This window comes from Adiantum capillus-veneris, chromosome 30 (assembly GCF_014529385.1).
Source record: "Adiantum capillus-veneris isolate H3 chromosome 30, ASM1452938v2, whole genome shotgun sequence".
Classification (NCBI taxonomy): Eukaryota; Viridiplantae; Streptophyta; class Polypodiopsida; order Polypodiales; family Pteridaceae; genus Adiantum; species Adiantum capillus-veneris.
In genome coordinates, this window is record NC_140960.1 from 45,093,408 (window position 1) to 45,104,323 (window position 10,916).

Consider the following 10,916-nt stretch of genomic DNA (forward strand, 5'->3'; position numbering starts at 1 on the left):
CGGAGAGTTTGAAGGGAGTGGGCGACACAGCCGTGGTTCGTGGGCATCATCCCACATGGGTTCAACTCAGTTATGGAAGTGGTGGGCGGTTCTATGTAGAGGACGAAAAGACAACATGCGATGGCCAGCTACACTTGCACCATCCTTGCTCTTACCACAGACATTTCTCTTGCTCGTTCGGCTTGGCCCCTCGCCCTTGTGCTCCTTATTGGCCTTCCAGTGACGTCCTAAGCTGGTGAATATCAACGGTCACCTGGGCTACCAACACCTGTATTTCCTGGGCTGATGGATAAGTTACCTTCTCTTTATTTTCATCACGTAAGGCAAGTAAGACAATGTCACAAGGTAAAAATTGTGCCTTTTCTTCCTTTCAAGCTTATGCGTGCACAGGCATCCCAGCTTATATAAGCGCATCTGACTCTTAGCACAAGCACAACCAAAGCAGCCGGCCAGCCAAAGAGAATCCTGCGGGGGCGAGAGCATACGTGTCTCATGCCCTTTTTGACCGGCAAGTGGCTGGCTGGCCGTTGTAGCCCACGCCCCACCTCCCCCGGCAACGTCTCCAGCCTCCTGCCATCCAATCAAATCTCTGCAGCCCTCTTCCACTCGCTGGCCGAGTTGCTGCCGGAGAGGTTGTGCTCAATATTGCCAGCCAGCAAGGGAAGATTCCCCATCATCAAATGTTGACTACCGAGCTGCCGTCCGGCACGTTGTGCTAGAGCTATCTGTGTTGATGACAGCTCTACAGTCCCAGACTCTCCCAATCCTCTAGCTTTCGAAGGATTCTCAAAGGCATGAGAGAGAGAGAGAGAGAGAGAGAGAGAGAGAATGAGCAATTTTGCTGCTTTGAAGGTATGAGAGAGAGTGAGATGGAGAAACACAATTGTGCTCTTCACAAGACTCCTCAAGCTATGGTATCGTTGTGTGTGTGTGTGTGTGGGGGGGGGGGGGGGGGGGGGGGGGGCGGGGGGGTGCATGTCTACATGCAGGTACCTTCCCCCTCTGCCCTCAGATTGCAGATGCTCCTTGGCCCTCAGGGTGCTCCCACCTCGCCCGTGCTACTGCCAATGTCGATGACCCCCTGCCCCTGTTGTTGCCGACGACACCCTTACTGGTAGCGTTGAACCTTTTCATGTCCCTAAAGGAAGAATGTTTGCCTATACCATGTTGAACATACACGGCATTCTACCATTTCTGTCAAATGTTCTCTACATAGATAGAAAGATACATGATGCTTTCTTCTATTGATCTAATGACGCTCCAATGGTGGCAACTTATTTGTTTGGTGAAAAATAGCGACTTGGGATATGGATGGAGATATTTCCGATGATCTCTCTCTCTCTCTCTCTCTCTCTCTCTCTCTGTGTGTGTGTGTGTGTGTGTGTGTTGTCAACGGGTGTAAGTAGGGGAGGCCTCGGCAGTAGGCGACCATTGTATGTGTGTGTGTGTGTGTGTGTGTGTGTGTTGTTTGTGTGCAGCACTGCGAGAGAGTGTGGAACAAGGGCTCAGGTATCATTTCTGCACATGCTTGTGTTCTTTAGAAAGAACTTCCAACCCACAAAGGCAGAAGTGAGCGACCTTTTTTGTGGTGGGTATATATGTTGTCTGTGTTAATGGATAGATTTGCAATGAGACCCTCCCTTCATTTTAAGGCAGGAACAAGTGTTCACTCCTTAGCGCGCGCTCGCGCACACAGCCTCTCTCCTCCCTCCGTTTATGTGTTAGTGTGACTCACTTGTTGTGCAAGTCCCTTATATGGCCATCCTTGCATTCTTCGTTTGAAGGCAAGAAGAGGCCTTTAAGCATCCTCCTCTGCGTGCTGGCTCTTCACTTACGCATTTCTGCAAGAAAGCATGTTTACTCACCTCTCAACAAGAAAAGGCTGATGTATGTGGTTTTGTTGGCAGTTAAGAAACAAGAAGCCATAAAGAGTGGTGCATGATAACTTCCATTCAACGTCATGGCATTCTCCTCCCTGTGCTTATTTTATGTTTCATTCTTCTATTGCTCTCCTCATTCAACGGCACCACATCCTTTCCCCTCTGCACCTTATCTTATGTTTCTTTCTTCTATTGCTCTCCTTATGCCAGCAATTCATTGGAGTTCTGCTACTTGCAAGGCCATGTGACATCCTCCATCAGGCCCATTTAGGCTTAGTGCACAAGATGCGAAGGTTCGGCTCTTAATGCTCACAAGCGTTAAATTTCATAAGTTGCAATGGCTAGGGAGGTCATGTGCAGGTGATCCTTTTTTTTGGACAGCGATTCAAAGGGAATGGAGAACTTATTTGAGCTGGATTGATCTTCTGTAACACGAAAGGAAGCATCGTTTCCCCATGTGGAGTAAGCATTGCGCTCTTTAGTGTGCTCAATATACTGCTCAATGAAGCTATCGATGTTGAGGTAAATGTAGCACTACTATGATGATCTTACAATGTGGTCTCTCACTTTTGAAATTACTATCACTAGTCATTTATGAAAATGGAGATTTCGTGATTTTTGTTGAATGTAGGCCTCGTGATTTTATCACTTCTTTTCTTCTTGTTAAAAATACCCCCTACCAGCTGGGATAAATTTTAAAAAAAGGATAAATTTTTTAAAAACAACAAGAATAATGGGAGATGCGAGCCAAGCGCGACAAAGCACGCATACGTGAGCGAGTGTCAGCGAGGTGGTGGGTGGAAGAGAAAGGTGGGCGCAAAGGCCAATGACGGCGGTAAAACAAGGAGGTAGGCAAAAACAACCAAGATGGTAGACTCATCGGAGCAAGTGCAGAGATAGCCATAGGTGGTTGTGAAGGGGCCTTTGGAAGGTTGAGGTGCAGGCACAGTGGATGTAGGTGGGCACGCGCAAAAGCTAAGAGCGCAGTGGTAAAAGTGCAACCTTTTTTGTATTGCATGGGTTGCAAGTGAGAGTGAGTGGTATGTTCAAAATCCTCCCAATTTTTCAGTAGTTGAAAGGAAAGTGAAAGCTCAGTGAGCATTCACTTTCCTTTGAAATCTCTTTCTCTCTCTCTCTCTCTCTCTCTCTCTCTCTCTCTCTCTCTCACACACACACACACACACACACACCAACCAATGTATTATGGCTTGGGAGGAATTTGATGGGTTCCATTTCATAGATTACACCAGTCATATTGTCCCCCAACTACAAAACCATGTTCTTTGCCAAAAAAAAAAAGGAAATTGTATTGACCTTATATGCTTGAACCTATCCCCTTGTCACTATTGCAACCATTTGACTTAGCTCCACTCCCTTCAATGCGGGACAAGAGGCGTTGAGGCACAAGGAGAAAAGTCACATCGGCATGCACATTATGCTCACTACAAGTTCAAAGTATACCACAATACCTAAATGCTCCGCATTTGCTCACTTTCGAACTTGCTTCCCTCACACTTTCGATCATAACTTAAGACTTTCACACCTTCCTCTCCTAAGGAGAGTATGGGCTCTTCATTGCTATTCTCATCACCACAATTTTAGAGCATCGAGAGAATCACTTGAGCCCCATAGAGAGAACATCACATGTATCTTTGGTCCCATGAGCTTCGAGGGTGATAATAGACTCTCTCTCTCTCTCTCTCTCTCTCTCTCTCTCTCACATACTCACTAGCACTTCTCTCTCTGTCTCCTTTTACTCATTCTCTACAACATCATCTCATGCATGCATGCATTCTCTCCCTTTTTTAATTACAAATGCATACTTATAGATGCAAACAAAAACTTGCGTTCTCTCTCTCTCTCTCTCTCTCTCTCTCTCTCTCATGTCCTTGAAAACTTTCAAACACGACCAAAGATATCAACCAAGCTTAAAGAGATCATGGAAATGTGCAATACACCCACACTCTTCTAGCCATCAATAATAACAAACATTATTGTCTTGAAGAGGGTATATAGAGGAAATTTTCCTCTAGATAGTATTTCATCCTCCTCCTCGAGAACTTGACAATAGTATTACCTTTGTAGGAAGGAAAGGTTCATGTATTTGTGATGGATAAATTGGTGCCAAGATTTTATAGAAGAGTGATCATCGTCGTGGTAAGGGCCCAAGACTCGTACACATAATCCTACTCTTTGGCTTAGTATTAATGCATCGGACATTGTAAACCTTAGGAGAACAAAAAAACATAATACATGGGCACTCTTATCAACCTTTTGAGGGCAAGAAACATCCTTTTACTTCGGCACTTGCAAGTGTTGGATGTTATCTATTGCAACACTGTCAAACACCCATTAAACTCCCTCTAAGCTCCTCATCTCCTGGGATAGATTTTACAAGTCTCTTGGGATTATTTTACAACAGACTTCTCTCCTATGTGGGGGGGGGGGGGGGGGGGGGGGGGGGGGGGATGTGTTCGTGCACCCATGCATATGTGCGGGAGTGTAAGAAGAGGAAACTTGAATAACCAAGTTCAAGCCCTGTTCAGTAGATCTTGTTCCCTGTTGGCTAGTGAAGGTCTTGAGATCAAGCCCTGTTCAATAGATCTTGTACCCTGTTGGCTAGTGAAGATCTTGAGTTCAAGCCCTGTGCATTTATCGAACAGGTATGCTTCTACGGTGATATTCACTTCTCTGCTTCTTCCATTTTTCACTAAATACAAGTTTTAATAAAGCAAAAACTGAGACACGGCAATTAAACTATCTTCACATTCAGCTTATAAGTTATACATTGAACTTACCAACCTCAGTTCAGTGAGCCAATATTTATTCATAGGCATTTAGCATGTGCATAGTAAGGTAATGAGGGAATATCTATCGACTCAACAAAGTCAAGCATATAGTGGATTGGCCTCAACCAAAGAACCAGGTCTAGTTCAAACGTGTTAATAAATGCACACTTGATTAACCAATTAAGACGCAACAAAAAATAATGTTCCCACCAATGCCCTAAATTTGAGGGACCCCTATAACCACACTGGAAGCCTAAGAATATGTACAGGTGATAAACTGGTTTAGGTAATAAGTTGGGTTTGTCTGATTTTGTGATGAAAATCTACTGATTTTACAGACGTCATAATGATTTCTGGCCGAAAAACAAATTTCTGAGCTAATTTGTTATTCCAATATAAAGCTTGGCTACGCAAAGCGAACACATAAAAAAGTACCAATCAAAACGAACAATTCAACAAGATGATAAACTACAACCATGTAAAATGGCCCACAGGTATTCGTCTGCATGTATAAGCAACAAGTGAACTTGCATCACTAAAACAAGGTTAGTAGCCTCCGGAAGCAGAGGAATACAAGAGCACCACACCTGCCTTTGGCTATGCAGTGCATAAGAGAAAATCACCACATGCACAACATTCAATAATTCAACCACATCAACAACAAAATTGAAATGACTGCAGCAAATGTAATCCCCCCTCCTGACTCATCCGAAACCCACTGTGAATTAATTCCTCCCAGTGTGGTGACGAGAGCCCAAGCTTGAGCCACCACTGGTGCAATACAAACACTGAAACGTCCAGAAGTATCACCAGCACCAACTACTCCAACCCAAAGCAACTTCTGAACCTGCCCATTACAAGGACAAGACACCTAGAAAAACCTGTCAAGCTCTGCCAAGAAGCAAATAATGAATATCAAGCTCTAGAAGTGATTTGTTTCAATCTTCTTGGAAAGTAGATTGATGGACTTCAAAGTGGAGGTAGGTCAGAAAACTACAGGACAGAATTGCACGACACTTCCAGCCTTCCATTGGGCAGCGAACCACACTGCCAAGAATGGTCACTAAATCCTCGCCGTTCGCTCGATCATGAGTAAACCCAACACCATAGCCATCAACATCAATCAATGTAAACCCAGTAATTATGGCCATCAACACCAATCAATCTATGAGTATAAACCCAACACCACTCAATCTATGAGTAAACCCAACACAGCCACCAACACCACTCAATCTGAGGTAAACCCCAACACCATGGCCATCAACACGAATCAATGTAAAATACTATCCTCCACGGCCAGTCTCACTCTTGTTTAGGGTAAGCTCGATCTGTGAGTAAACTCAACACCATAGCCATCAACACCAATCAATGCAAACTGAACATCAGAGCAATGCAAACCGAACACCAGAGCCATCAACACCAATCCATGTGAAATACTATCCTCCCCAGCCAGCCTCGCTCTTCCCTACACATCTCAATCCCTACGATCGCCTTCATCACCTTTGTCAACAATCACAATTACATATAGACCACTGATGTATCATCATCATCATGCCAACAAGCTACTTGTCCTTCTTAATCAAAATAACGAGAGATTGTCTGCCTGCCTGCATACATCACCTTCCAAATCCTCACAACATAAATGTGGCTTTCACCAACCACCAGAATTCCCCTCTTGGAGTACTGCCCCTTGATTTATCTTCAGCTTTCCCTACATGCGTTACCGCCTGTAACGCCCACGCAAGGACATGGGATCAGAAGGACATTCGACAGCTGAATGACCTCGACCACCACAGGTATCACAGATGAAGGCACCTAGGCACTCCCTGGTAAAATGGCCGATTTGATTACAGTTCCTGCAAAATGGAGGGTCCAGATAAGGTTGCGGAGGGAGTGCGCGACTTGATCGAGCACGTGGAGGGATGCAGTCACGGGCGATATGACCCTTCTGGTTGCAAGTGTTACAAACTGGGGTGTTCCTGCACTCTCTAGCCACATGCCCGGGTTTGCGACAGTTGTTGCAAGTCCTTTCATTCTTACAATCTGCTGCCAGGTGGCCCGGCCGGTGACAATTATTACAGAGGCGCGTATCAATATGATCTTTTGATGAGCAGTCCTTGGCAACATGTCCAGTTCGGCTGCAAAGTCGGCAAACTGCCTCATTTGGACAAGCATTTGCATTATGGCCAGGCTCCTTGCAGTTCCAACAGGCAGGGTCGTTCGCACAGGTGGAAGTACTATGACTGCCAAGACAAAGGAACTTAGCACAACTGAAACTGGAGAAGGGGAGGGAAGGGGAGGGGGGGTAGAGGGGGGGGGGGGGGGAAGGGGGGGGAAGGGGGCTGTGTATTGTTATGTGTACTTAAATAGCTTAAAAATAAGCACAAGCATCTTACCCTGGAAGTCCACAGTTGTTGCACAAAGCAAGATTTGGACACTCTCGTGCAAAATGTCCAGGGCGATGGCAGCTGTTGCAAAGGTCACCAGGAAGCCTAAGGCAACCACAAACAAGCACATCAAGCCCAGAGTATTGTTGGCAGAATATATATACCTTACTCAGGACAGCACAAGAACAAGGCACACAAGAAATAGGACAAAAGGGGGTTGGGGGTGGGGGGGGGGGGTGTGCAGCCAATTTCTTGAGGCCATCGCATGCATCTTCAATTGTAATAAGGCACGGCATGTTTCCTATGTTTGGTTGCTCATATAGATTCTTACAATGTCTCAACATGCTTGCCCTCTATATTTCTCAAACAGTTACCACATGCATGTGCCTTCTCCTTAGCTTAGAAAACACTTCTTCTCCTTTTTCAAACAAGTGCTTTGTATGCATGCAAATACTTTTGATAGTCTCCTTATCTTTGTTTGCATCTAGACTAACAACAATGGCAGGCCGCAACACCACACGATCGCGGTTATGCGGAAGCAAACCATCAACAAACGATGATAATTTGCAAACAAGCAGTATGAGATTATCAGTCCTCCACAATCTGCATGAACCTCACCCTAATAAAATCTTTGAGCAATCAGTAAAATCTTTCAACAGACACTATCCAACAGCACAAATGATTGGGAAGATGTAAATTCACGTCAGTTCATAGCCATTTCATACCTTGGCCCTCGCCTGAACTTGCCACGGGGAGGACTCCTTACAGCACCCAACCTACGTGAAGAACCATGATCTGCATCTCCACGCCCTTTTCGTGAAAGGTTATCAATCCCCATCCTGATTGATGCAACTGTATTTTAGAGGAACAAATTACAAACAAAAGAATAACCTTCACAAGGTGAAAAAATCCTCGATGTTAAGACTACGAGGACCAACTGCAAAAAAGTAAGATAATCAGAGAACCAAAATCAAGAAACAAGCTTGTGAAAGAAGAAAGATTTCTATTTTAAAGCAACGATTACTATGAGACAAACTACTAGTGAGGAAGAAATGTAATAGGTAACATGAAGGGCTAGCTTGTTTAAAAGAAAATACACCTTATATCTACAAGAACTAAATTCGAAGACTTCAACAAGGACCACAGTGATGGCATAAAATCCCGACTTATATCTACAAGAACTAAATTCGAGGACTTCAACAAGGACATAGTTGTCGTGTCTGATGGCATAAATCTGGAATAAATAAAACTTTAGCATAATTCTACTGGAGACAAAAACATATTTTCAGACCATCGCAATTTGACCAATCAACCACAGCACATGCTAGCATGCCAAAACAACCCATACACAGTCATCGGATGAATTATTAGAGCATCACAAACATGCCGTAAGCACCACCACTGATGAGCTCATAAGAGCGAAACGCGTTTGGTGGTACTCTCCCTATTTCTACCCACTAATTTTGGCACCTATCTTTTGCTAATCTTATGAAGTCTTTTTCGCACGCTTGAGTACTCGTTTTATTTTTTTTTAAAGCTAGCATGCCAAAACAACCCATACACAGTCATCGGATGAATTATTAGAGCATCACAAACATGACAGCATGTATTACTACAGGTTGATTTAAGCAGCCTGGTAGGGGCCTCTCTAGACTTTCAAAATTTATCACAAGGATTTATTAGCTTCGGCAGGATGGCCAACTGATGGATGACTTGGCACAGCTGTCCGCCCTCTAAATGTTCATAACTTCTGCAAAGTAGTAGCCACTTGGTATAAAAAAGAGGAGTGAACTAAAGGGAGAAGGGCTGAGGCTAACTCATCTCGTGCTCTCATAAAATCCCCGTGAAGATGAGCATCTGAGGAGACATAAGGCTCGTCTCAATGTTCACCACCAATAAGTCCTTTATGAATTTGAATTTAACAACTCTAGCCTCATGGCATGGGGGAGAAATAGGGATGAAACTCAAATTTCAAAATTCCAATGATGAAAACATAGATAAGAAGTGTCAACACAGAGCATAGATAAGAAATATCAACACAGAGCCTTGAGAGAAAACATGTACGTCTGTAATTTTCCATCGCTCGTAGAAAAGACCTGGTCGCCAGTTAACACATGAGTATGCAACCATAGAACCTGTTCCTTCATGTTGTAATTTACCACAAGCATGCGAGGTGTTAGTGCAACAAAAAGCCTCCATATCACAAGAAAGTTGGTACTAGGAAAGTCCTTTTATCGTTTTAGGAAGTCCTATCCTTCCATCTTTCGGTGATGTGATTTTTTGTTATAGTAGTGTTTGCCCAAGTAGTGAAGCTAACATTGAGAGGGAGACTTCACACCAAAATTGTTTTCTTTGATGAACTGAGGTTCCCTGGTTTCCCATAAGGTCTGGCCAAGCTCGTGCATCCCTATTGTCAGCCCCACTTTGTCCATTGAACAGAGGTACGCCCAGTCAAGCCGGTTAACAACTTCAAGAAACAGTCGAATTGCTGTTTGGCCTGTCTCTTGGAGGGGTTTTGGGAGCTAAAAGCTGCCCCCTTTTGTCCTTTTCCTCTTACCAAGGAGCATCCAAGAGTGCCCCTTTCCTATCCTCCCCTCTCCATGACCTCTTTGGATGAACCCAATGCCCCGACTTTTTCATCCCCAACAAGAACAGATGAACTCTCTCTCTCTCTCTCTCTCTCTCTCTCTCGTGCGCGCGCGCCCACACACAGAGCGCTCAAGCAGCTGGGTACAGGAAAACTTACCAGGAAAAGAAGCTAATATCGTGCAGGTAACCAAGAAGAGTCTCTCCAACGGTTAGGGCTGCCTAGGAGCAGTCTCTCCGCTCTCAAAACCGATATGAGGGTAATTGGATCGAATCGCACTTATACAAAACGATAGATAACTTGTGAAGGAGCATTGTGCGAAGGGTTGCAAACTTGCAAAGCATGCATGAATTTGACCTTAACTAGGCTAGTATGTGTGCTCAATTTTGATCTGTTCCCAATTGAAGGGAATAAGCAAGGATGTGCCGACAAGAGGGAAAAGGAGGCAAAAAGAAAGGGGTCATTCCGGATCTTTCTGTCTAGAAAGTTGTTGATGTAGGTGAAGGTGGGTTGATGGGTGTCAAAGCTTGCCGACCTGCAGAAAGGCGGTCAGGCAATTTGATGTCTCTCTCTCTCTCTCTCTCTCTCTCTCTCTCTCTCTCTCTCTCTGGTAGAGTCTTGTAGGCGGTTCCAGTATCTCTCGTGAAGTCTTGTAGGTGTCTACAATGCCTCTATCATTCTTGCACTGCTCCACGTAGATGCAGTGTTGCCTACAAAGCATCCGAGGGGAGGAGGAAGGGCAGATGGAGTTGGCCGATGGGGCGATGATCTGTAAGGGAAAGCGTGCGAATGTGGACGGGGGCGGTAATAGGTCTCTCTCTCTCTCTCTCTCTCTCTCTCTCTCTCTCTCTCTCTCTCTCTCAGGTCTCCCCAATCTCAGAAAAAGGAAAAATGTTGCAAAAGCATCAAGATTCCTCATATAAAAATTAAACAATTTGGATGGTGCTGAAAATTATGAAGGCCGTGAATTTGGAAGGTCATGAAGTATATGGAAGGTCGCACATGGTTTGCGACGGCATACTCAGCTTGTCTCACTTGCCCCACCGTCAAGCCTTCTCTGCTCGGGCACCCCCTTTTTCTTGCTGCGCCTTCTCTTGCAACACTCTTAGAGCCCAGCCAGCTTGCTTCTGAATTAGGTGACAATCTAGCCATACAAGTAGAAAAAGCTTTGAGTGTGATGTTTCATAGATGTTTTCGATGACTAGGTTATGTAATCATAAAGCAGGCACACCACACACACGATCGTTAGACGAGTGCGTTAAAGAGGTAGTGT

General features: G+C 44.7%; 1 protein-coding gene across 4 annotated transcripts; it reads right to left on the bottom strand.

Moving 5' to 3' along the window:
• Positions 1-6,018: 6,018 nt before the first annotated feature.
• On the bottom strand, positions 6,019-9,954 carry LOC147417879 (uncharacterized). 4 transcript variants are annotated; one of them, XM_086506711.1, is made up of 4 exons: positions 9,803-9,954; positions 7,782-7,895; positions 7,066-7,161; positions 6,019-6,912 (listed from the first exon to the last, which is right to left on the bottom strand). In XM_086506711.1, exons 2-4 carry the CDS (start codon positions 7,892-7,894, stop codon positions 6,390-6,392), a joined length of 732 nt encoding a protein of 243 aa, XP_086362837.1. In that variant the 5' UTR covers position 7,895; positions 9,803-9,954; the 3' UTR covers positions 6,019-6,389. The 4 variants fall into 4 exon arrangements, with proteins under 4 accessions (XP_086362837.1, XP_086362836.1, XP_086362838.1 ...); XM_086506710.1 differs by having other exon boundaries at positions 7,782-7,908; positions 9,803-9,948; XM_086506712.1 differs by having other exon boundaries at positions 7,782-7,993; positions 9,803-9,919.
• Positions 9,955-10,916: the final 962 nt, after the last annotated feature.

Excerpts from the sequence above, each read along its gene's own strand:
- LOC147417879 (XM_086506709.1), bottom strand. The coding sequence starts at position 9,224 with ATGCTTGTGGTAAATTACAACATGAAGGAACAGGTTCTATGGTTGCAT. Across the intron at positions 7,162-7,781 it reads AAGTTCAGGCGAGGGCCAAG|GCTTCCTGGTGACCTTTGCA; the intron begins GTATGAAATGGC and ends TGGTTGCCTTAG. Across the intron at positions 6,913-7,065 it reads AACAACTGTGGACTTCCAGG|TCATAGTACTTCCACCTGTG; the intron begins GTAAGATGCTTG and ends TTGTCTTGGCAG.